Here is a 26,775-nt window from a genome sequence, read left to right as displayed (position 1 = left end):
CGGGTTTCTTGGGATTCCCCCTCGGAGTCATCGTCATCTGAGCTCACCCAACCAGAAGTGGTCTTTCCTGTTCCCGTTTCGTCTTCTGTTGAGCCCGGCCAGCCGGTCGCGAGCCCTGCTGTGACCATTGTCCCGCGGCCAAAGAAGAAGAGGAGAAAGAAGGGAGCTTCCTGTTCCCCATCGCCGTCTTTTCCTGAGTCTGCTGCGGCGAGTGCTGTTAATGAAGCTGCACCAGTATGTGCTGTTCCTGTATCTGCAGCCGCCACCGCTGTTCCGGAAGCTGCAGCTCTAGGCGCTGTTCCGAAGTCTGCAGCTGTGACCACTGTTTCTGAGGTGGCATCTGTGAGCGCTTGTCCTGTATCTGCTGCTGGAAGCCTGATTCCTGAGCCCGCGGTTGAGAGGGTGAGGTCTGATCCAGTGAAGCCAGCGTCTGAACAGCCCAAGCCTCCAGTGAAGCCTGCCGGCGAACAGCCCAAGCCTCCAGTGAAGCCGGCGTCCGAATCGCCCAAGCCTCCAGTGAAGCATGCCGTGAGAGCCGCGGCCGATCGAGCGGCTGATGCAGTTTTACAGTCTGTTTCATCTCAACATGAAATGCCTGTCATCATAGCTGCCAGGACCCTGTCTGAGTATTTGTCGTGTCTAGCCAAGATCCTCGAAGTCCCTGTCCGTCCTGTCTCGCCCTCAGTCCCCGCACCTGCCACAGAGAGCGCTTCACCCGAGCCTGCCGCCGAGAGCGCTGCACCCGAGCCTGCCGCTGAGGGTACAGTTTCAGAGCCCATGGCGGTCACTGAATCAGAGTTCTGGAGCGTTGATTCTGGGTCTACCTCTGGGAGCTCTGTTCCTGTTCCCACCCCCCTACCACCTGTTAATCCCCTTGTCTCTGTTCCACTACCTGCTGCTGTCTCCGGTCATCCGTTCGTTTCCCCTGTCTCCTCTGTCACGTCTCATCCCCGGACTGTTTCCCCGTTCGTCCCTGTCGCCATTTGTTCCCGTACTGTTCCCCCTGTCGCCACTGGTCCCCGGACTGTTCCCCTTGTCACCACTAAACCCCGGACTGTTTCGCCCAAGTCCCATCCTCGTTTGTCTTCCTCCAAGCCTGCCCGGATTCCTCGTTCTTTGCCATTACCCCATGGACCTAAGAACCCCAGCACACCCATCCTCCCTGGACCACCCCCCATGAACTCTGTTATTCCTCCACCTCCCCTGCCTTGCTTGATGTTTTTATTGTTCCATCCCAACCCTGTTATTGTTTATTCATGTATGCCGTTATTAGTGTTTTCCATGTTTTGTTGGTTTTTGTCTATGTCTTGTCCTGTGCTTAGTGTCTCTTTGAGGAGCGTCTGGTAGCCGCTCCTTAAAGTGGGGGTTCTGTCATGATTCTGCCATCATGTTATTGATTATTCTTAGTCTTGTGGCAGGATCATGACAGAACCAATGTTTTGTGTACAAGCGCATGGCCAATTGTTTGGCCATGTGCTTGTGTTGTCTCGTCTTGTAACCCCGCCCCCTTGTTATCCGTGTTTAGTCATGATTGCCTTGTCAGCGTCACCTGTTCCCCTCGTTAGTTTCTTAGTATTTAATCCCCTTGTGTTTGCTGTCTTGTGTCGGTTCATTGCTTTATCTATGCTGAATGTTGTCAGATCGCTTTTTGTTGCTATACCTTGCCATTTATTACCCGTGAGTACTTAGTGTAGAGTCTTGTCTTTGTGAACGTTTATTTGAAGTATTGTCAGTTTATTGTACTGTCATTGTCTAGTCTAGTCTGCCATCCATTCCTTGTCCTAGTCGTGTTTTGCCCCCTCGTGGGCTTTGTTTTCCTGTTTTGTTCCAATAAACCCCCTGTTCGTTGCACTCTGTCTGTTTTGGGTTCATCTCCTTTCATCCACGTAACAGTTTTTGTCCATACAGTGAAAGTCAGAGGGGTCCAAACCAACAATGGACCACAGGGACTTTGATTTTATGGACAAAAAAGTCATTTTTCAAAATATTTTCAAAGTCATACAGGTTTGGAACGACATTGCCAGTTGCCATACGCATAACAACATTTTCAGTGTAATGTAGAACCAAATCCATGAAATTCAGGATCAAATCGTTTTATAAATGAGGGCCCAGATTTATGAGGCCTTCAGTAATTTCATAAGTGACCTTAAAAGGCTGGCAAACCTGCATTATCAGCAGTACTAGGAAGTAGGCGTTCGCAAAACGTTGAAACTGCTCGAACAAGTTAATGGGCAGGAAGGTGAAAACGTTGTATTTTGCTGTCTTGATGCAATTGTCCTGAGAAAGAATCATAGAAAAGAAAATAATTCTAACTTTGAATTTTAATTCTAACTGACAATTACAATACAAGAAAAGTTTCTTTCAACAGCACATTTTAAAACAAAAGAAGTTGACCCAAGTGCTTTAAAGATACACTACTGGTCAAAGTTTGGAGTGGTAAGATTTTTTACTGTTTTTGAACATTAGGGTTTTTAAACATTTTAGAAGTCTCTGATGCTTTCCAAGGCTGCATTTAATTGACCAAAATACTGTAAAAACAGTAATATTGTGAAATATTATTACAATTTAAAATAACTGTTTTCTGTTTCAATATATTTTCAAATGTAATTTATTCCTGTGATCAAAGCTGAATTTTCAGCATCAATATTCCAGTCTTCAGTGTCACAAGATCCTTCAGAAATCATGTGCTGATTTGCTGATATGTTTTCAACATTTATTGTGTTTAACACTACTTAATTTTTTTGTCGAAACCATCTTTTTCAAGATTCTCTGGTGAACAGTAGTAGGTAATCACTTATTTTGAATGAATAATGAACTAACTTGTTAAGCATTCATTAATCTCAGTTAAAGGTGCAGTAAGCAATTTCTGAGAAAGTGGATTGGACCAAGCAGCACAACGCACTTGTAGCCAATCAGCAGCAGGGGGTGTGTTCACTCATGAGGTGGGAGGAGAGAGAGTGAGCAAGAGGAAGATTTAAAGAAGACTGTAGAAAGAGAGATGGCTGAGAGACATTACAAAAGAGAAAAGCTCAGAGGAATATCACTGGAAAAAGAAGGGTCGTGATCGGGGAAGGGCTTTAGGACTAGGCTTGCTTCGGTAGTCGGTGTTACCGGTGTTACACGGTGTTCAGTCGCAACACCGGTTTCATCACTTGCCCACCGTGACACCGAAAAAAAAAATATATATATATGTATATATATATATATTTATATAGCCTAATTTATATTTAACGCAATTACGCAGTATCCGTTTTTTTCTGTCACCCGTTGACTAGCGTTGTATGATCACGCTCTTATTAATGTGAATGCTTTTAAGCGCGACAAGACTAAAGAGACCGCGCTGTCCCGCAGTGCCAACACACACACACGAGCGCGCGCGCGCCCCACAGAAAAGACGCGCGTCAGTATCGAGTTCTCTTTCGGGCTTGAACAAACCCTAACACACAAATTATGCCAAAATGTCCGTTTTTTTCTCGAGTGTCCTCTTAAGAGCAGTCTTAAATTATTTAAATAAAGTCTTAAATTAACGTAGAGATTTGTGAGAAAATGGGACGCGTGTCGATCGCGTCTCTGTCAGCAGCAGCAGCTGGTCTTAAAGTGTCATTAATGTTAATCAAAGAACAAAGGTAAGAGAGTAAATGACTCACTCAGACCCGGAGCCAGGAGGATTATTAAACCGGTATAGCCTAATAATCATGAATGCACTCCGCTATCTTTTAACACATCTCCGGCGAATGGCTTTTTCACGCAAAAGAAAAACTCTTCATGAAGCGCAGTGATATTCAGCGACCTATGGCGTTTCCTGATGGATCGAGGTTGTTCGTTAACTTCATTTTATACGTGCAACTCACGTAGCCTATAGGGACACTGACAACGCACTGACAGACAGGACAGAGCAGGTAATATTTAATATGAAACAAATTGTCTCAACTTTCAAATTTGGTCAGTCAAAGAAAATGAAACAATAAATAGGCCTACCGTTTTGTGGCTCTAATGTGTCGTGAGAGATTGCCTCAGTTAAAGACAAGTTCAAATCCACTGACGTTAATCTACTAACTCTCCTGACTGCTTTGTCGGACAAAAACGGTGGATTTTGATTTGTCACATCGCATCAAACTCCCTGCGAAGGATGAATTGAGGCTAATTTAAAAGAAAATGAAGTGCACACTGCTGCACCAGCTTTTTATAAACGATGTAAAAAAAAAAATTGTTTCGTTTTCAAATTAGCGGCAATTCAGCGCACAATAACAAAACAGTGTTGCTCCGCACGACCACCATTATGCATGCCCGTGCAAACGCGCGCATTTTACATTTGCCTTTAAATTAGCGATTTAAAAGCCCCCGCCGGTGATACCGGTATTATCGGTGTCGTCACACGTCGATTAACCGGTGTGAAAATATCCTCACCGTCACATCCCTATTTAGGACCCGTGTTAATATTAGAAAAGCTTTCTATTTTCTATTCTATATTTTTCTAATTTTTCTCTATGTTTCACTGAAACAAGATCTGCTGTTGTTGTAATGTTAACTATAGTAACATGACAGTTTTGAATGTCATTGTTTGTCTGGGGCTGCTGTGCTGCTGGCGACTAACAACCAACTCTTGCTTGTATATAATTTACTCTAGTGTACTGTATGTTAATTTTTTTGTTCATCCTTGTCAATCGTTTGCCAATCGTTTGCATCACATTTAGCTTCACTTCAGCTATGATAAAGAGACATCCACTCCTGCATTGCGTTTGTGCATTTTGGAGGCGGAGCAATGAACTGAGGGGTGTGTTTGTTTAGGCTGATTTCAAATATCAACAGTAGGGCTGTGAATCTTTGGGTAGGCAGTGAATCGATTCGATTCACGATTCATAGGTTTTCGATTCGATTCAAGAACGATTTTTGCAAATTCAGAAAGATTCGATTCGATGCGATTCACATTAAAATTCGATGCGATTCGATTAATTCGATTCGATTCTTAATTTTTTATATGCATTCATAGGATTATTTAAATGCTTCCCCCAATGGGTCTTAGTCAGGGTGTGAATTATACAGCTGGCTTCGGGGGTCAGAGAGTGGGAACAAAAAAAAAGAAAGAAAAAAAACAACAACGACATTTTGTCTATTGTTAACGTTAGTTCATGTTAGTTTTTAATGAATCTATTCTTATAAAAAATATTTCCAAAGCCTATAAATTAGCATTTGTAAAAATGTAAACCAAGATTTAAAAAGGCTTTAAAAGTATAGTTCATCATGCTAACTATTTTGTAGGAATGGATACACAACCTTAAAGTGTTCCTACATTAAACATCCTTCCATTGTGAGACTAAAAATACCATGAACTTTCCCAACTAAAACCTTAACTAACGTTTCCTCATGGAATAGCTATACTCTTTGTTTTCTCTTTATCCGACTGAACATTTTCCTTGTGATTCTGAAAGAAAACGCGCCGGCTGTCTACTTGTGCTATATTAACGATTACGAATGCAACTTTAATGCGCATCTGATTGATGGATAAACCACACGCTCTTATTTCAGTGTAATTAATGTTGTAGTTATTTCATCAGTTCAGTTTAACGACATTAAGTTACATTTCATTCATCATTCATGATTAATCGGTGTACATTTTAGACACCTATTATACGTTTTCTCTTTCCATCTAATAAATGCGCACCCTTGAATAAGTGGGGTTTTACTTTAACTGCTCAGGACGGGTATGACCCATTTCCGTAAAACTTCAGTATCTTATCTTAAAGAAAATAACGGTGACGTTTCCACGCAACGAACGCGTTGTTTCATAGCAGTGACCGCGCAATGATATGGCAGCTTTATCAATGGCTTGCTTTCTCGATAGAGAGCTGTCATCTGCTCATGTGAACACCAATGGCTGTCCTGAGGAGAGCTCAAACATGGACTGCTCAAAAATCTGTAGATGAGAGCTATATGGGACCGAGCGCGAGCGAAATCCAGTGAAAGATGGTAAAGAGTGCAGCGAGTATGTGAGAGCTGTGAGGACGCGAAATGACGCCGCACAACGCCTCATTAATTCGCGCATGTAGTCATTTAATGACTGTTTTTATGTTTTAAAGCACTGAATCGATATAGAATCGCAAATTATTCGATTCTTAGCATTTTAAATCGAATATTGACCGAAATAAACGATTCACAATTCGAAATACATGTTTCAAGATCGATGCATATGCATCGTCAGGATTTGTAATCGATGCATCGAGAAAACGAATGAATCGTTACACCCCTAATCAACAGTGTTTCTCAAAAATTGCTTACTGTACCTTTAATGTTAATTTAAATCAATCCATTCAATACATTATTAAAATAAAAAAAAGTTGCATTTGTTAATATTATTTAATGGAACTGAGGTAACATGAAGTAACTAACATTAAGAAAGATTAATAAATACTGTGACAAATGTATTGCACATTAATGCATTAACTTATGTTAACTAATGGGACCTTATTGTAAAGTGTCACCAATAAAAGACATTTATAGACTTACAGCGTAACTGAACCTCTCATTGTAGTCCCGATCGTTGGCTCGAACATGTCGTTCCTCCTCTAGAGTTGAACAGAAGTTAAGTTTAGTAAATTATTGGAAAGAAACGCATGAGGCACCATCAAGTACATTTCCATAGAATCCTACAACAGACGTGAACTTTCAGAACAACATGCACTAACACCCAAAACCAAGATCCAAAGTGTATCTCAATGTCAGTCTGGATTAGTTTGTCCACTAAAAAGATACTCCTCATAATCTCCTCTTACTTTGTTTCTGGAAGTGAGCGAGGAGCCATAAATGGACTCGATATTTTCAAAAGCCACTAACAGCGATGTCTCAAGAGCGATGCCTATGACATCATCGGTCACTCAGCAAATGAGGGAAGTTAAAATAGAAAGAGTGTAAGTGAGAACCTATCATTGATTCTTAGAAATCAAACATCTCCTGGGAGAAGTTTCCATAAATGTAATCCAGCTCTTCCAGGATATTTCCCCGTTTATCATTTCGCCCTCCCAGCCCCACAAGTCCTTGAAGCTCTACCTTGTCCGGGTGATTTCGAGCGTGGGTTCCAGCCTCCTCTCCCTGGTACTAACATCCATAGCCATCGCAGCGCCATTGCCTGTTTGCAATGTCATTCTTCGAGTGGCACAGACAAACGTTCAGGCATTAGATTAAACCCTAACTTTAGTGGAAATCAAATTACAGAGTCATTAACAAACCATGAAGCGCTGCATAGTCTGCTTTCTGTTGGGCAGCGAGTTTGTGGAAGGCAGCAGACGTTGCCTACACTTGTCTGTGAGTGCGCGAGATTGAGACGTGTCCCGTCTGTGGAATTTCATCGCCTGAAGGGCTTATGCTTATTAGCATAAAACTACTCCTAATCATTTACTAGCTAAAACTGAGGAGTTAGGGAGGCGTCTGGCATTATAAACACAATACTTGGTTTCGGAAAACCTAGAATAATATTTTATTGAAGTTCCTGAAGTTGCTCTTTTATTCTTTGCTCATTAAAAATGTTTGAGACATAAAGGAATGAACAACACTGTTGGGAAATATCTTTACAGACAAGTTAGCATGAAACGGAAGTTGCGATAGTCTTTTATACGCTAGTGTGATGTATATCCGAGTGAAATGGCTTCTCCAACCAGAAAAAAATGTTGGACGGGGCTTGGTTTTGTCCATTGGGAATTGATTGGATGGTTGTGGTTTGCTATTGGTGGATCTCATGTGAGTGACAGGTTGACCCCGCCCTCACACCATTAAACACATCATCAGAGAAGAGATGTTGCTGCTGAGGGAGGGGGAAGTTATTTTGATTAAAGATTATAAGGACACATGAAAGGACGAGCTAACGATCAGAAAAATAGCTTTTTATTTGAGGTTATTCTTTACACTGTCTTAAATACAATATAAAACCTTAATTAGTGAAATTTCCAGAATTTTCTAGCAATAAACACTAGCCTAATATAGACACCAGAATATGAAATAGGCTAAAAATAGGCTAAGTTAAGCTGGTTATCAATAAACTTTATAAAAAACTTTTACCATAAATGTAAGAAAAGTTACAAGTCCTTACAATAACATGGACACTTTCAGCACAACATTATGCACACTCAACCTCAATCTTTTTCATAGTATCTCATATGTTTATAGTCTGTGACTCAATAGCTGAAGATGTTGGATGTACCGTTCAACCGCAGGAGGATTTACTGTACGATGTTCTTTGTGTTACTATAACATCATGGTGGTGTGAAACATAATCTATCTCAATCGATCGAAATTCGGTGATCTGGGCTGGAGTACAGATTATATTTTGCTGACTCGAGGGTCACTTTATATCATGGCCTGAGTTGCACTGCAGTCACTCCAGACTTTCCTCAAGTACCGCTGAACGTGACGTTCACAGCCAGACGTTCACAGCCAGTTCACAGCCACATGAGCTGAACAGGAACTGTTCGCAAGACTTACCAAATGAGTGACCTTACCACACTATTTGCGCTTCTGACATGAATAATGATCAAACTGACCATTTTTGCCTGGTGGACTAGAAGATGAGGGAAAAATTCCTATTCCTATCAAAAATTATGATTTTTACTAGTATTTCTGATATGTGAAATAGTAAGAAATCAATTATTGATATCAACAATTGAATCTGAATGGCAGCCTATGGTGACATGTAACTAGTGAAAATACAATTACAGATATCAAGAACTCGGAATTATCTTTTAAAATGCTGTAATCTGTGGCGGAAACAAGCTTATAGCCTAACTAATATAAATATAAAACATTATTAAAGACAAGTAAACAAACAGTCAGTAGATCAAAGATACAAATGAAATAAACAGTACTTTTTAGGTTTTTCAGGTAGGTCTGACAGTAGTTTTTCGGTATAGAAATTGAACAAAGTAATCAAATATAAATCTTCACTGTATAAATTAAATATAGATTAATCCTTAATAAAGTTGCAAAAGGTATTCAGTCAAGAGCAGTGAGAGATTTTTTTCTTTGTCTTTTGTTGTTTGATCAACAATTAAAACAGCAGCAGCAGGTTTATTAGGCTGCTGTCACTTTAAGACCGAATGCACGGATCCAATATACTGATACAGAATCTGCACCGAACCGTAGCTTAACTCAAGAACCTGAACCATTGAAGCACATTTAGAGTTTAGGCACGTTGTATGTGTCTTTTTGCCATGTGTCATTGGTGTGATGGGGGCAAATTTGTACAAAGAGTGTTGAGTGTAAGCTCATCTGCTGCATCTCTGGGTGTGGAAACTCTTCAATTATTAATGGTTGGTGATGGTTGTAGCACCTGAGCAATTCTCATGTTTCACAAAGCTGTAGCAGGAATGAACCTATTCATATTACCGCAGAAATGATTGACCTATTCTGATAAAGGGTTGAGTGTTTTTTTTGAGAATGTTAAACTTTGCCAAACCAAAAGAAATGCAGAAGTCATGTAAAATGAGTCTGTGGTTTTTCTGCTAAAGACCTGTAGTTTTAGCAGAAAAACCTCAACTCTAGTTTGTACAACTTTTTTGCTACAATGCATGGGTGTGGCGTGCAACAGTTAAGTCCGAGTCCGTCATATAGGCTACATAAAATTATGATTAGAACATTATAATTGTGTGCATGGGACGTGGCTTTTAATGATGAGACTTGTTTTTGTAATCAGGCTTTAGTAAATTTGGATTTAGATTTTCAAATATAAAGAATTATCGGTATTGGCCAAAATTTTTATATCGGTGCATCCCTAATTTTTATAGGGTAAAATGTGGTCTTCCATAGTATTTGGATCATGTTTACCACAGGTAAAACCACACATTGCACTTAACTACCATGGTAAATAGTAACTATATTGTTTCTATGAAATTTCTTATGAAAAAAAGTAGCCTAAAGACATTAATATAATGCACAAAAATCGCTATAGCTTAATAACAAACAAAAAAATGCTGTTATTATAGTCCATTACTCTATAATAATTTAATGTCTCCATTAATAATATAAAAACATTCAATATGAATATCCCACATTTTTGCCACAATCCCATGGTTTAAGTTAGTTTTACTACAGTAAATCATGGTAAATATTGGTGACTTATGGATTGAAAGCCTTCTAACTATCGTTGTGGCTCAATGTTTCTCCTGTTTTCCATATCAGTGTTGTTAAGAATGTCATCGCTGTTTCATCTGGCTTTAAACTAGTTTAAATCACCAAGACATTTGTGTATTTGTGTATGGGAGACATCTGTGCCAAACTTGAACGCTCACTGGGTCTCACTGTATGGCAAGCCGTTTTGATTTTTATTCATTCCCAGGATATGAATTCTTTATATAAACAATTACATTTTTACTAGTTAAAATGCTAATCCATGATATCAGAAATTGGATTTTAATTAGTAACAATGGCTATTTTTGATATCAGGAATTACATTTCCACTAGTAAAAACATGAATTCTTGATATCACTCATAGAAATCAAATTCTTAATGTTAACATTTTTATTTCAACTAGTAAAAATTATAATTTTTATCTCACAATTGCGAGTTTACAGTACAGTACATCTTGCAGTTCTGACTTTATTTCGAGATATAAAGTCAGAATTGCGAGATATAAACTCACAATTGCATGTTATAAAGTCAGAATTGCGAGATATAAAGTCGCAATTACCTTTTTTATTTTTTTATTCTGTGGCGGAAACAAGCATTTTCACTAGCATCAAAAGTTTTGGTAATTTTTTTCAAGGGGTGGTTGATTATGATTTCACTTTTCTAACTTTAGTTAGTGTGTAATGTTGCTTTTTGAGCATAAAGAACATCTGCAAAGTTACAACGCTCAAAGTTCAAAGCAAAGGAAGATATTTGCTTTTAAAGAAATAGTTTTTTAAGGACTACAACAAACGGCCGGTAGGGACTACACGACATTCCTCCCGGGTTAGTGACATCACCAACCCTAAAATTGACATAAACCCCGCCCCCGAGAACACGCAGTCCATGTTGAGAAGAGGAGAGTTGTTGTAGTAGAGCACATTTGTGAGTCTGCTCAAGCTGTCGCATACGTCTTTTCACATGCAATACAGTACGTAACACGAATGCACTAGCATGTCACTCTGTATGCATCTTACAACAGTTCCCACACAAGCGATTTATACCACCTTTAAAGGGTCCCTTTTCACAATATGTAAAATATGTCTTTGATGTCCCCAGAGTGTGTATGTGAAGCTTTAGCTCAAAATACCCCACCACAGATATTTTAAAAATAGCATTTTAAAGTTGTTACTTTTTGAGGGTGAGCAAAAACGCACAGTGGAGCTTCAACAGCTTGTGTCATCATTTTACCTCACACAGACATCCACTGAACATTTCAAAACCTTTTCGCCTTTTATGTTCAAACCGGAGTCAGATCCTGTCAATGATGGAGAGACTCAAGAAGAAGTGACAACATGTAGAATGCAACAGGATATTTCTGAATGGTTAGCCTAGTTGATGAATTTATGTAGCTTTTGTGTAGTTATCTTCTAGTCATTGATTAGCATATTCTGTCTTGATAATCTATAAATCGTGTTCAGGGGGCGGGGTTTATGTAAATTCTAGGGTTGGTGATGTCACTAACCCGGGAGGGTTTCTTTAAAAGCAAATGCTTTGAACTTTGAGCGTTGTAACTTTGCAGATGTTGTTTATGCTCAAACAGCAACATTACACACAAACTAAAGTTAGACAAGTGAAATCATAATCAACCACCTCTTGAAGTCAGCGGGCATTGGCAGGTGTGGCAAAAAAAATTATTTTAGGCTCGGCTCTCACCTCTTTCTTTTTTGACTGTGAAAAGTGTTGCCACCTTGTAAACGGTTAGAATAATCTGGCTATGCGCGTACTTGCTACAAATTTGAGTGCAAGGTAAGTCATCAATATTTTTGCGTCGTTTTCCTAGAAGAGACTAAATTAAACATGTGCATCTGCTAAAAGTTTATTTTTCTGACTAGCATAAAGCTAACAGACATGTGCTAAAGTCACAAAAATGTTGGTTCTTGTTTATTTGTAAGAATAGAGGATAAAGTTTCCCCCTCTTGAATTTGCATAAGGGCTCCTTGACAAACATTTCAACAATTATGGAAATTACAGTGCGAGTGTGTTACAGTAGGCTACACCGAGCATGCACAAAATGTTTAAATGACCTCAGTGACTAATACATGGAGGCGTGTGTATTCTTCCTTTTTGTGTACGTGATCACTCACACTGATGAAAACTCATGCAACATTCTTACAACACTGGCTTCCCAACTTTCCACTTGCAACATTAGCATTTTACAACAGCTAACCTCAACACAAAAGTGAAAAACAAAAGGAAAATACCTGCAGGTCTCACACTCATGTCCCAGCAGTTATGAGCAGTAAGTGATCTCCATCCAGACGGCCAGATCGTGTTTTTAAAAAGATAAAAAGACGAACTGCCTCTGCCGCCCAAGGGCAAGAAACGATCTGTGGTTTATCGAAGGTCAAGGCAAAACCTTGCGTCATTGGCAGATCTGTTTACCTTTTCCTGCCCATAATCTCACACACATAAACACGTAGTGCACTTCACGTCAGCATCCCTATAGCAGCAAAGCGTCTGCTTTATCTCTGTGGAGCAGCACATGAGAGAATAAAGGAGAGTGATGTCACAGGATACAAACCGTCCCTTCTTTTTAAAGCACTGATTAACTATTTCTGGGGATTAAAACGAGTTTGATTTGTTTGTGTGCAAGTGAAACCAAGAGCACACAAACAAGAGCAAGGTGTCATCAAGGTTTCTAGGCAACAAGACCTATGCATAGCACAAGACCTCAGCTCAAACATGGCGTAGTTGAATTCTGTGGCTAACAATAAACATATTATATTCAGAAATTAAGTATGGTTTTGGAGAACAGTTCTTGTGTTTCACAGAATGGGAACTGCAAAACACTGTAATTATCTGGTTCTTTGTGTTAACTGTTAACCTAAAGAGTTAAGCTAAACAGAAGTAACAAGAAGTACTGATAAAGAGAAGTAACTGCTCAAAAGAAAGCATCATATTTATATATATATTAGGGCTGTCAAATGATTAATCGTGATTAATCACATCCAAAATAAAAGCTTTTTTTACATAATATATGTGGGTGCACTGTGTATAATTATTTTGTATATATATATAAATACACACACATGCATGTATATTTAAGAAATAAATATTATTTATATATAAAATATTTATATTTATATATAATATAAATTATATATAAATCTATATACAGTATATACATGAAAATATTTCTTAAATATATACAAGCATGTGTGTGTATTTATATATATAAAATAATTTTACACAGTGCACCCACATATATTATGTAAAAAAAACTTTTATTTTGGATGTGATTAATCACAATGAATCATTTGACAGCCCTAATATATATATATTACATTTTCTGTGACTATATTTTCATGACTGTAATGACTTTGTAATTACACTTTGTATCACCGGTGATAATAGTTTATAAAGTATAAAACATTTCTAAACATGAATGCCAGTATGAGTTTACTGTATGTGTTTTTAGATATGCAAGATTGTGTCCAACTGTACTAACCAATGCGAACGTCCTTCTTCCAAATTGCCATAACATCAGGCCATCTCCGACGGGTCCTAAGGGGTTCACTGAAAAACATGAAGCCAGTGTGAGTCAAACAGTTCATTTCCATTGAATCATTTTCCTTATAGAAACAATCAAATTTAAATTGGCTGGTTTGAAGATCATATTAATAGAGATTTTATACAAAGAGGCAGATCAACAATGACATCCCAAACAAAACACTTTCCAATAAAGCCATTGTAATTCATATAGGCCTGTTTACTTGGATTGGAAAGCATAGCAGTTGATTAGCTAGTAACACACACCAGAATGCAATTGTCTTTTAAAGTAGAAAACAGTTTTAGCTGTTTTTAATGTCTGACGCACACAGCGTATCTTCCCCCGCATCGTCCTAATGAGAACCCAGAGGAGCTGCAGCCAGGAAACCCGTCAGGTCTCTGGGAACACACACTCTCCACCGGGAACACTGCAGGGTTGCTGATGCTGGCATGCAGTAAACACAGGTGATCCCGAGAAGAGCTGCAGTGTCCTGCCACATGCGGGCTTTACGTGACAAAACCATTTATAGAAATGGCTTCTATAGATGGGACATTATACTGAATGTAGATGTGAACGTGTATATATCATCAGCTCATTAATAAAAGCTCCAAGACCTGAACTGAAATAAGAAAGACTTCCAAAATGTGCCATGTTTGGTATTTCAAAGTTTGTAAGCAGTAGAGACGCCTGACATACTGACCCAACGTGCCTGCAGAGCTCTACGCTCCAATACAAAAGTGACCGTAGACTCTCATATATTGACAATCCTGTCCTCTATACCTATCAATAAATCTGCAAGGGAATGAGAGTATAGAATATAGTATTATAAAATACTATGGAATTTGCCAAAATTATATAGGCCTAGGCTAATAAATATGAATCCAAATATGGATACATAACGTTTGATAACGAGAGAAAAAAATAATTTTACCTAAATTAATTGTTATATACCCAATAATAATATTTAAATTATTAACAATTATTATTAATTACACATTACTATATATATATTGCAATATTTCTTAAATGCATTATGCTATATGAAATAAATATATAAATATAAAATAAATATATTTTAAATAATAATACAAATAATAATTATAGTTACACTTACACATCACAAACAATTACACTAGATATATTTTGAATACAAAAAAATAATCGACATCTAATTTAATCAAAATGTATTGTTATGAGTATATATATGTATGTATTCATTAAGTTAATGAATCATCCACATATTACAGTTTATATTTATTTTAAATAAAATAAAAAATAAAATAAATTTGATATATAATTTATTCAATATATCAAATATATTTGATAAAATATTAAAATATTTGTAATATGAAATTTATAGTATTTATCTTATAATATATATTTATTTATAATAAACTGTGAGAATACACAATATATTACCATTATTCAATGCCCAGATAGACGAAATAGCCATGCAGACCCAAGGTAAAATCTGTAACCTCAGTTGTTGTACCTAACAGCTCAATAATGGAAAGCCTATATAGTCAATTGGTCAACCTTAAGTGGCACACAGATGTAAAATAAGACCGATAATTACAATAAATTGACATTTTATGAATAAAATCTAATACAGAATGCAATAACAAGCCAATATTATGTCATTGAAAGAAACGCGTGCCCGTCAGACAGTCATAAATGCTGTATCGCTCATCGCTCATAAATGCGGTGTACACTCTATCATGATCCATCATTCACAACATACAATGTACAACATACAGCGCTTACCGAAAACAAGCTCCATCCATTCATTTATGGCTCTGCTACGGAGACAGGGTGGAGTAAATCGTCCATACGAAATTAAGCAGAGAAAACACTAGACAAATCCTTTCCTTAAATCACCTCCTGCTCTCTCGCGCTCTCACGCGCGCGCGCACGCATATACAACCGTTTTGCGGAAGGTTACAGCTAAAACCAAAACGTAAACAAACCGTGAATGAATAAATAAATACAATCGGTTTTCATTTAAGAACAATTCGTATTTGTATATATTTTTAATGATAGCATACAAAAACATGCTAATTTGCTGTCTGAATATTTGACTGTATAAACCGTCGATATTTTTACCTGATATAATGTAATACCATAATACCAACCTACAATAGGTGCCAGGGATTATTGGGAACGTCTTTTCAAAACTTTTTGGGTTATCTGTGTAAAAAAAAAGAAAGAAAAAGAACTTGTATAGACATGTTATAGCTTAAGTGTTATTATAATTACAAATAATTTAATTTATCTGAGATTTTAATTAGTCTGTTTTTAGTGAGGTTATTTAATGTTATTGGTCTTCAGTATGATGGGTGCTGTAATTCAGTAACGTTTGATAAAAAATAATAAGGAGCAGCTTTGATGGAAATGCAGCGACCTCTTCTGGACGATTACGGCGGCATATATTAACTTTCGTTTGCTCGTGCGTGGAAAGTTCACGTACAGTAGCCAGCTTACTACCGTAAAAACGGACATAGATCGAGCGCTATAAAATAAGAATTAGCTTGAATAAAGATTTATGACATGCACAGATTACATCATCGCGCAACGTTACTGACTGTCAAATAATAAAGTCCATACTTCAAACTGAGCTGAACCAGGAAAACAAACCGCAGTGATACTGTATCATTGACACTTGCAAGAGCTGTCTCATATAGACATCGCTTTGACTCTGGTAAGACCTTATTTCACCCGAGTTTAATGTTTGATATGTGTCAAAAATAAGGATTTGCTTCTTCACCGTGTATAGGAATATGTTGTTTATTGTTATCCTGGCTGCACACAAAGCTGTTAGCAATTTGACTACGCATGTAGGCTATACAGCTGACTTGAAGCGTAAAAATAATAATTGCAGACATATAACTTATGTAGTCAGCATATATATCCTACATTTCCATGCTTAAATGTTATTGATGGGAATTTAAAACAAAAAGGGACTGTTTTGTCAGTGATAATGGAATGTCCTTTGATTGCTAGACAGTATAATAGACTGAAAAGACAGAAAAAGACTGTTCAGATTGGCTGCTCACGAAATGATTAGAAACTATTATGTCCAAAACGCCTTGGGAGGCTGTTCAACTGGTTTTGAGACATACAAAATGCTGTCTAGGTAGGCAGCTCAATAGTGTTTGAGCCACATCCATATAAAATGCCAGGTATCATGACTCAGCTTTAGTTTAACTGTAAGATGTGTTTGGTTGGAATGATAGTGAATATGTCTTTGACTATGTACCACAGTGTTTCAAACAGACGTGAGGACTCTCTTTCTACGCTCAGGTTTGAAAATAAAAAGGCGAGTAGATGCATGCAAGATCTCTAAATGTAGCTTATTATTTGCATTCTTTTCATTTTTATAGAGTACAGTACGATTGCAATTTTACATTATTACAAGAAGACTAGATTACACAATAGTCTTAGATGCTTTTTGGGAACATCACCACAAACAAAACTTTTGAGAACCTGTCAGCCCAACCTCTTTAAAGTGTTATATGTTTGGAGATTTAACTAAATTCAAACAAGGGAACAAATGAATAAAACAAGGCCATGAATTATTAAGTCGTGGCAACTAATTCTTAAAAGGATAGTTCACCCAAAATTGAAAATGTTGTCATAATTTACTCACCCTCAGGTTGTTCCAAACTTGTATGATTTTCTTTCTTCACAAAAGAAGATATTTTAAAGAATATTGGTAACCAGTTAAGGGTAGCCGTTGACTTGCATAGTATTTTTTGTTCCTACTATGGAAGTCAATGGCTACCGTCAACTGTTTGATTACCAACATTCTTTAAAATATCTTTTTTTGTGTTCAACAGAAGATAAAAACTCATACAGGGTTTGGAACAACATGAGGGTGAGTAAATGATGACAACATTTGCATGTTTGGGTGAACTATCCCTTTAACTTGTGGCCATGATATCTGTTTCTTGTATAATTTTCTCCTGATTTGTGTGCTGGCTATGATGAATATTCTCACCGGGAACTAATATTTTATGTGAACAAGATATTGGATCAAAACTTAATCAAAATGGGATCAAAATAAAACAATAAATATATATATATAAAAAATGTAAAAACATCCTGATTAATATTTTTATTTTTTTATTTAATATTTTTATTTCTCTCTGTAGTTTGTTCATCAGTGTTTTTTGATTGATTTAAGTGGTCTAAGAGAAAAATCAACAACTGGTTAACCAAATTAGTTGCCTAACTGTGGTTACCATGACCTTTTAAGTTGTAAAAAAAAAAGAAAAAAAAGGGACTAGTATCTGGTAGTTGCAAAGATTGTTTTTGTCTGTAACTTGTTTGCATGTTTCCCTCTGGTTTTCTTCCCTCAGTGCTCAGCATGGCAGGCGTTCTACACCCACCGTTATTGCTGTTGTCCAGGCAGTACTGCAGAGTTTTCTCTGTCATGAACTCACAGATTCACACCAGCTCTGGGCTGGCCGCTAAAGACCACTACAAAGTTCTCGTGCTCGGTGGAGGGAGCGGTGGCATAACCATGGCCGCACGCCTGAGAAGAAAGGTTGGCGCAGAGAACGTGGCCATCGTGGAGCCTAGTGAGGTATAATGCAGCAGAGCATTTTTAGTTGAACTGCTCCTTTAAAGGTGCAGTGTGTGATTTTTAGCGACATCTAGCGGTTCGGTTGCGAGTTTACACTAAGGGCTCAGCCCACCGCTCACACCTCCCTTTCGTTAAGCTACGGTGGCTAAAACGGGACAAACATCGTCGTCTGAGACAGCAGAGAATAGCCAGCGTAAACCAAGTTTCTGTACCACAGTCCATTATAAACCACATCATGGATAAAGTTTCAGGTGAGGATGAAGGGTCTTAATATATAATATAATAATAGTAATCAGCTGATTGTCTCACGAACGTCACCAGCACATTTTCCCCACATAGCAAACCCATAATACAGCGAGGGAGAAGAACCACATGAAACTATGCGCAACTATATATTTTTTCTAACAGGGTAGTAAAAGTTTAGCTGGCTAATATGAGCTGTTACTGTGGCTGAGCTGGTTAAAGCGTAAAGCCTTGTTTAAACTCGACGCGTCCGCATGAGCCCAAAGGTGCGTGCGGGAAAAATGACGTGATTGTAACAGCGCGCGCGCCTCCGCGTCCCCTACACACCACTTACTACACACAATAGGCTTTTTTTCTCTGATTTTTGAAACTATATCGACTTAAAATGCTTCCAAGATCGACGGGTTGGTGATTCCTGTAGCTGTTTTACGGTCAATGACAAGAGTAGCCTACTAATCAGCTGTCTCACGAACGTAACCAGCACATTTATCCCCACATAGCAAAGCCATAACACAGCGAGGGAGAAGAATTAAGTTACATGAAACAATCCAACTACATATTTACACCACTGACAAGGGAAAAGTCACTACTCACGGTGTTTATGACTAGCTTCTTCTAGCTTCCTGCGGCTTCTCTTTCAAGGTAGTGACGAAACGCGCTCTGTAACGCTGTTTGTTCGCGTTCGGCTACTGTAGAAACATGACGCCACAATATGGCGACCTTCATAGAAGGGGATTCCCGCGCCTATGTAGATATAAATGCCTCATTCTAAGGTAATAAAAACATTACGGTTTATTAAGTAAGTTCTTTATACACCACTGAACAAATAGTTATGGATGTCATATTGCATTTCTGTTAATAGATACTCAAAAATGTTACACACTGCACCTTTAAGAGACCACCGTGTGCCTTGTTGTTCTTGAGGCGTCACGTACGTCACATACTGGGATTCAGGTTTAACAAGTTCCTGTTTAGCGCATGGACATGTACCGTTCAAAAGCTTTGGGGTCTGTAAGACTTTTTTTGTTTGTTTTTAAATAAATCAGCAAGGACACATTACTGTAAATTGATCAAAAGTGACAGTAATGACATTTATGTTACAATATGGATTTCTAGTTCAAATAAATGCTGTTCTTTTGAACTTTCTATTCATAAAAGAATCCTGAAAAAAAAAAAATCTGTTTTCAACATTGATAATAATAATAATAATGCATTTCACATGGATCATGTGACATTGAAGACTGGAATAAATTACATTTTAAAATATATTCAAATGTAAAACAGTTATTTTAAATAGTTTTTACTGTTTTTGATCAAATATATGCAGCCTTGGTGAGCAGAAGAGACTTTTAATCAATTCTTCAAAACTCAGCATGACATTTAATGCATTTTTGATTCCAGACGCATTACTATCAGCCTATATGGACGTTAGTTGGCGCAGGGGCTAAAACGGTTGCTTCCTCTGCGCGACCAACAGCGAGTGTGATACCATCAGGGGTGACGTGGGTCAAGTCCAAAGTGGCAGAATTTGACCCTGAGAACAACACTGTCCACACAGACTCGGGGAAAAAGGTATGGAACGGTATTTAAGTTGATGGTTACACTATTAACGTGTCTCAGAGTATCGTGTGTCAGTGTTGTGAAAGAGCAGTGCTTTTCTGCATATGATTAGTATAGAAAAGGGTCTTTTTGACAAATGAAATGCTGGGGATTTTTGTGGCGTCATTGTGATCTTGCATAAGATTACAGTGCACATTTTATTGAACCCTGAAGGTGTGTCATTATAAAATAATCAGAGTAGAGCATGTTGCAAAACCAAAAGGAATGTCACATTACCATTGTTAAATTGCAAGATAATTCAGAATGCTCACTTAAATCAAACTACACCTAGCTTTGGTATTTTTTACTAATTAAATGTAACTGTTTTTCTTCTCTCAGATTTCCTATGATTATCTGATTGTAGCTCTTGGGCTTGAACTGCACTATGAAAAGGTATGTTATGAATGTCATTCATATAGACTGAATTGCTCGTTTTCGATTTCCATATGCATGATGTGAAACCTTTACTGGATGTAGTGCTTGTTTTAAATGAGAGGAAACATTCTTGAATCTTTTATTATTAACAGTTTGGCTGTGGTGTTATTGCCACATCACTCCAGATGATGTTTCCAATCTTAATGTCATGTTAATTACATTTGTCTGTCAGTCTTGATATCAAAGTTCAAGTACAATTTCAACCTTTGTTCTGTTAAAAAAAAAAAAAAATTGTATTCATACTTGACATGACTGTATAAGCAAAGAAATATGAAACTGTGCCTGTTTAAAACATGGAATAAGATATCTCTGGATTAATAAACTCAGGGTTAAAAATGATCCTGGGTTAACGATTTAAAGTGGTACGTTAGATAGAGTTTTCTTCTCAAAGCATCAATCCAATTGAATTCCTTCTGCTTATTACAGATCAAGGGCCTGCCAGAAGCGTTTGAACATCCCAAAATTGGTTCAAACTACTCCGTGAAAACAGTGGAAAAGACGTGGAATGCCTTGAGAAACTTTAAGGAGGGAAATGCTTTGTTCACCTTCCCAAACACTCCCGTCAAATGTGCAGGAGCTCCTCAGAAAATCATGTATCTCTCGGATGCCTTCCTGAGAAAGGTTTAATTCTTGATCTACGCATTGTGTTGTAAATCCCATTGTACATTAATCATCACCTTTTATTAATACACCTATCATGCAGTTACTATATTTTTGGACATATGGTAATACCATTTTTGGTGTTTTTGGGGACATATCATGGTAGCATCATGTATTTTGGTACATGTATTATGACAGTACCATGTTTTGTGGACATGAACAAGGGTAATACCATGATTTGGGCCACATATCATGGTAATACCATGTATTTTTTACATATATCATGGCAATACCATATTCTGTGGACATCAATAAGGTTAATAACATGTTTTATGGGCATATATCATATTGTAAAACCATGTATTTTGGACATGCACCATGGTAATACCATGATTTGTGGACACAACCAAGGATAATACCATGTTTTTGGGCATATATCTTGGCAACACCATGTATTTTGTACATGTTTCATGGCAATACCATGTTTTTTTTATAATTCGAAGTAGCCTGGAGAGCCATGTAAACACAATGGTAAATTAATATAATTTAGTACCATAGTATTAACACTTAAAACTATCACTGTACCGTGGTACTGCCACAATACATTTCAGACTCCAAATGACCAATAATAATCAAAGAATTGATAACGTTTTTAAACAATGTTTTGTTTTTTTTAGACAGGAAAAAGGTCCAAAGCCAACATTATTTTCAACACCTCCTTACCGGTGCTGTTTGGGGTCAAGAAATATGCAGATGCCTTGTGGGAGATTGTGAAGAAACGGGACCTTAATGTAAACCTCAGGCAGAACCTCATCGAGGTCAGGGCGGACCAACAGGAAGCTGTTTTTGAGAATCTGGACAAACCTGGGGAGACAGAGGTTTTCAAGGTAGCAATTGTTAAATTGTCAAACACAAAAAAAACATTCAGTTCTGTTTGCTGGAGATCGAGTGTGTCACGAACCCTTCATCTTGGTCATAGTACGAGATGATCCACGTTACCCCTCCGATGGGACCACCTGCAGCGCTGAAAGGCTCCTCATTGGACGATGCGGGCGGCTGGCTGGATGTAAATAAGTACAACCTTCAGCATAAGACGTATGCCAATGTATTTGGTATCGGAGACTGCACCAATCTACCCACGTCCAAAACGGCAGCAGCAGTAGGTAAAACACCGAAAAAAAATTCAAAATACATTTTCTGATTATAAATGTTTTTTGATATTATGTAATTATTGTGGTGCTCTCTGGAAAAAGTAGGAGATAAGTCCTTGCTCATTAAACCTTTTCTTAGTTATCAGTACTCATCAGACAGATTCTAGAACCTGGTTTTTTCCCTGTTTTCCACAATTAGTAGTTTCTTGTGAAGTGATTTCCCATTCGTTTAGAGACGATTTATGTAATGAGAGTTGTTCCACTGCTCAGGAGAATCATATGACTATAATCTTCTGCAGCTGCACAGTCTTCTGTACTCGACCGAACTATCAGCAGAGTTCTGAAGAAGCAGACGCCGGATAAGGCAGTAAGTATGTTTGAGGATAAACATTAATGTGCTTTGCCACTGTGGAAGTGCTATACTGTTGGCAAAAAACTTTTGCTCCTCTATCTCTATTTCCTGTGTTATCCAAATGAACACCTCCAGGGGGCGCAGTGTTAAAATAAACAATAACATAATCATACTGCAAACTGGCTTTGAGTCTGACATGGATCCAATCCTAATATAGAGTGGTGCGGTGATGATGTATTTTTGTCGCATGACTAAGCTTGACTCTCCTGAAAGTTCGAGTTATAATAGATTGCAAGAGCCCAATTATAAACACAACAAGGCTGTGAAAGCGGACTAGTGATTAAATGAGTTCACCTGTTCGACTGAAAACGTTTAATGTCCCGACAAGCTCTGTAGTCCCATTAAGGTACTTGTTACACAGCAAAATCACCAGTGTTAAATTAACACTGCTCAGTGTTTATATGAGTCCACTCAGAGAGTGTTCAATGAACACTGAAGCAGTGCTAAAGTTAATGAGATAATTAAGTAATTAATTGAGTGATAATTGAGCATTATCGACGACACCTGATGTAAACAAGCAGAATCACTGAAGGAGAAAATCGTAATTGGTATGTTACCATTATGGAGATCGGTGTTTGCTTTAGTTGGGCTCTTGACCCTTTCATCATTAACTTTAGTTCTTTGTTTGGCTGCTATACCTGAGTTATATCTGCCAGATGAACAAAGAGAAAAGGTGATATGATGGTGTTGGTTGTGTTTTAACATAATCAATAGTTGGCCTGAATCACTGAACTCATTAAGAGCATAATTTCAGAGTTAAGTTTACCTTATGGATTATAGCAGCACTGTCATTGTAGAGTATGCATTTTTTTAGCCTTTTCAATTAAATCCAAATGATCAAATCATTACAAAAAAACACACCTTAAAAAGTATTTCAGGTAGGCACATACAGACATCAAGAAGTAGCGTATGAATCTCAACAATGGTGACAAACAGATGACCTCTGAACATAAGCTCATTATTTATTCATGCAGCAATGCATGATGGGAGCCATGAATGAGATTTGATTGGTGGCATCCAGAATACACTGCAAAATGCTTTATAATTGTCACCATTGTTGAGAGTCACAGGCTGGTTCTTGATGTCTGTTTAAAAAAGAAAAAAAAGTTTTGTATGTGATTAAGTTTTAAGAAATTATTTGGATTACATTGTAAAAGTTGCAAATATTATGATTTTCAAGGACAGTGCTGCCATAATCAATAAAGTAAATGTAACTCAGAAATTGGGCTCTATTCAGGTCATATGATTGTGAGATAATGATAATGTTAAAACACAACCAACACCATCAAATCACCTTTTCTCTTTGTTATAACTCAGGTACAACAGCCAAACAAAGAACTAAAGTTACAGACTTAAGGGTCAAGAGCCCAACTAAAGCAAACACTGATCTCCATAATGGTAACATACCAATTACCATTTTCTCCTTCAGTGATTCTGCTTGTTAACATCAGGTGTCATCGATAATGCTCAATTATCACTCAATTAATCACTTAATTATCTCATTAACTTTAGCACTGCTTCAGTGTTCATTGAACACTCTCTGAGTGTGGACTCATATAAACACTGAGCAGTGTTAATTTAACACTGGTGATTTTGCTGTGTAGCAACCGCCTTTTACAAGACAAGTAAAAGCTTTAAATAACCCAAGAGGGTATTACTGGTGTATTTATATCGCTGAATAAAACGTGAAAATATCTTGAGCTTGTGTTCACCACAGACCACCGCATTAACCAGAAGTCCATTAAAAAAAAAACATTGACTTTGGGACGATGGAACCAGAAGTGCTAAAATACTAACTCGTTTCTGGGTTTTGGGCTACAAAAGTACGTCATCCCAGCACCAATATATTACTCTTTAACTTATCTGCCATCTACTATCCTAAAATAAATATCCTAAAATAATTTGTGGCTAATATTACTTCTGGTTCATTTGTCACACTTTTGTCACGCACAGAAAAATGAAGTCCAGTGCATTGAATTGTGGGATAGAATCATTTCACACAGGTACTCAGTCGCTGCGTCTGAAATCGAATACTACGTAGTAAGCGAAAAACAGTACGCCAGTAGTGTCTGAATACATAGTATTTGAAGTAGGCGAAAAGTATCCAGATGACCTTTGTTGTAGATTTTTTCCCTAAACCTAACTACGTACCTATAATACTTTTACTCTAGCGCGCCTATACATTGACGTTAGCTAAGTTTACACTTCAGCGAGTCTCCAGTCGACTACAGCATCCGTCTAATCCTATACTCCAGCGAGTCTTCAGTCGACTACAGCCGAGTCTAATCCTATAATTCTAATTTACTTGCTTGCTGCGCAGCTTAAATGACAGACAGACTTGAGTAATTGTCCTTTAAATGCTCTTTATTACGGCCGGGAGTTCTCGAGCAGTTCTCAGAGAATCTCAACCCAAAAGAAGAATACAATAAGCTTTATAGGATAAAGGCAGACACATCAAAATAGAATCATCATGACTAACATGTCACGTTCTATCAATATGATTGGTTAAATTGTTTAAAGCAAGCCCCCCCTTCTTTCCCTTTGTTAGTGACATCAGCAAAAATATCCTGTATCATCAAAAAACATTGTAAGGGGTTAATAATCAATCCCAGTACAGTCAAAGAACGGAACGTTTAGTCCCTTATCAAAGTTCCATTGACCAAGGTTACATTGAGTCAAAAGTTTGTTAGAATGTTAGATCATATCGAAAGTTCGTATGATGGCTACATCTTAAATAAAAGGAAGTAAAATTTATTTTGTTTTATTGTTAGATCTAGAATGGAAAGTTAGTCACCATCAGACATACAAATGGGAAGTGTGATAAAAGTTTATCATAAAATAAAAATCTAAAATCAGATTTTTATGGTTAGTAACATAATCTTATCTATTAAAAATCCACCACACCTACCACTTCCTGCAAGATTCTGCAGTGTGCATACCTTGGACACTTTACTATCCCATGAGGCCACGGGAGAGAATTTGCGAATGGAACTGAAGCGACACAACTGACGCTGGTAGATCACAAGCAAATGGCAACATGGTGGATGTAGTCCGTTTCATTCATACTACCCTTATTGGTACTATAGAGCGTACTTTTTTAGCGGTCACCAAGTAAACGCGTATTTCAGACACAGCGAGTGTGTTGTATACTGAACAGTTTGGAAAATGTGTTTGTCATGTAGTTGCATTCTGTGGATTCTGAAAATATGCATACTATGCACATTATGCATGCCTATACAGAAATAGTACAAGTAGTATGATGGTATGCTGTTCCAAAAATATCAATTTTTCTTAAATAACTACACATACAAGTAACAAGTACATCCATATGTACATAAATAATGCATATATTCATACATTAATTGGATTAAGGATATACTAATAAATAATTAAATTCATCATTCTAAATATTACTTATTGCATACTAATTATTAATAATAAATGCTAATTGTTTTGTGCATGTTGCAGTATGATGGCTACACCTCATGCCCTCTGGTTACAAGCTACAACACAGTCATCTTGGCAGAATTTGATTATGACGGGCAGCCGCTGGAGACGTTCCCTGTGGACCAGAGTAAAGAGAGCAGGGTCATGTACCACATGAAAGCTGATGTCATGCCTCACTTGTATTGGCATGGACTTCTCAAGTGAGTACTGCTGATCCAGTACTGATCTCAACTTACCCTTTTGATTATACGCCTGACATTTTCTCTCTTCCTTTTTTTGTTTTTCTTCCTTAAGGGGAATTTGGGGAGGCCCAGGACCATACCGGACCATCATGCATTTGGGAATGAAATAGAACAAACCTTTAAAGGGAACAGAGTAAACATTATTTTTTTTCCAATTGTTAACAAATTCCTGTTTGTTGGTGTTTGACTTGCACAAATTAATATCCAGAGATGCCTGCTTTAAAATATAGTTTGCTGGCTTTGTACAATTTCTAATTACAGTGCTATAAAATAGTTTTGGCTACAGCATCCATGTATAAAAAAAAACATTCTACTTGTGAGCTGTCCTTGCATAACTTTTTCATATCATTCAGAAACCAGTGCATTTTTTAAAATGTGATAATAAAGAACAGGTTCTTTATGAAGTCTGTATTTTGACT

The 26,775-nt window shown here is 37.5% G+C and overlaps 2 protein-coding genes across 5 annotated transcripts in view; one reads left to right on the top strand and one right to left on the bottom strand.

The window, feature by feature from the left end:
• Positions 1-15,555, bottom strand: part of atp8b4 (ATPase phospholipid transporting 8B4) — a 45,704-nt gene extending 30,149 nt beyond the window's left edge. The window contains exons 1-4 of one of the 3 annotated variants that reach the window (XM_056264986.1): positions 15,407-15,555; positions 13,601-13,668; positions 6,505-6,563; positions 2,164-2,277 (exon numbers count right to left, since the gene is read on the bottom strand). In XM_056264986.1, coding sequence (XP_056120961.1) covers positions 2,164-2,277; positions 6,505-6,563; positions 13,601-13,668; positions 15,407-15,426 — 261 coding nt within the window. In that variant the 5' untranslated portion in view covers positions 15,427-15,555. Of the gene's footprint in view, positions 1-2,163; positions 2,278-6,504; positions 6,564-7,044; positions 7,141-12,353; positions 12,571-13,600; positions 13,669-15,406 lie in introns of those variants that run through there. The other 2 variants (XM_056264987.1, XM_056264988.1) reach the window with 2 other exon arrangements.
• A 558-nt stretch (positions 15,556-16,113) lies between these two features.
• sqor (sulfide quinone oxidoreductase) lies at positions 16,114-26,760 on the top strand. 2 transcript variants are annotated; one of them, XM_056264984.1, is made up of 10 exons: positions 16,114-16,340; positions 18,001-18,227; positions 19,872-20,042; positions 20,409-20,462; positions 20,931-21,125; positions 21,782-21,991; positions 22,084-22,267; positions 22,555-22,622; positions 26,136-26,314; positions 26,409-26,760. In XM_056264984.1, exons 2-10 carry the CDS (start codon positions 18,009-18,011, stop codon positions 26,464-26,466), a joined length of 1,338 nt encoding a protein of 445 aa, XP_056120959.1. In that variant the 5' UTR covers positions 16,114-16,340; positions 18,001-18,008; the 3' UTR covers positions 26,467-26,760. The 2 variants fall into 2 exon arrangements, with proteins under 2 accessions (XP_056120959.1, XP_056120960.1); XM_056264985.1 differs by lacking the exon at positions 16,114-16,340 and adding an exon at positions 16,944-16,958.
• The last annotated feature ends 15 nt before the right edge of the window (positions 26,761-26,775 follow it).

The sequence above is a fragment of the Rhinichthys klamathensis genome, unplaced genomic scaffold (assembly GCF_029890125.1).
Source record: "Rhinichthys klamathensis goyatoka isolate OS25496 unplaced genomic scaffold, OSU_Roscu_1.1 h1tg000228l_1, whole genome shotgun sequence".
Classification (NCBI taxonomy): Eukaryota; Metazoa; Chordata; class Actinopteri; order Cypriniformes; family Leuciscidae; genus Rhinichthys; species Rhinichthys klamathensis.
The sequence above is the reverse complement of the archived record's forward strand: the minus strand, read 5'-3'. Positions and strand labels throughout refer to the sequence as shown.

Coding starts and splice junctions, on each gene's coding strand:
- sqor (XM_056264984.1), top strand. CDS start 18,009: ATGGCAGGCGTTCTACACCCACCGTTATTGCTGTTGTCCAGGCAGTAC. Junction 22,623..26,135: donor AGCAGACGCCGGATAAGGCA/GTAAGTATGTTT, acceptor TGCATGTTGCAG/TATGATGGCTACACCTCATG. Junction 26,315..26,408: donor TATTGGCATGGACTTCTCAA/GTGAGTACTGCT, acceptor TTCTTCCTTAAG/GGGAATTTGGGGAGGCCCAG.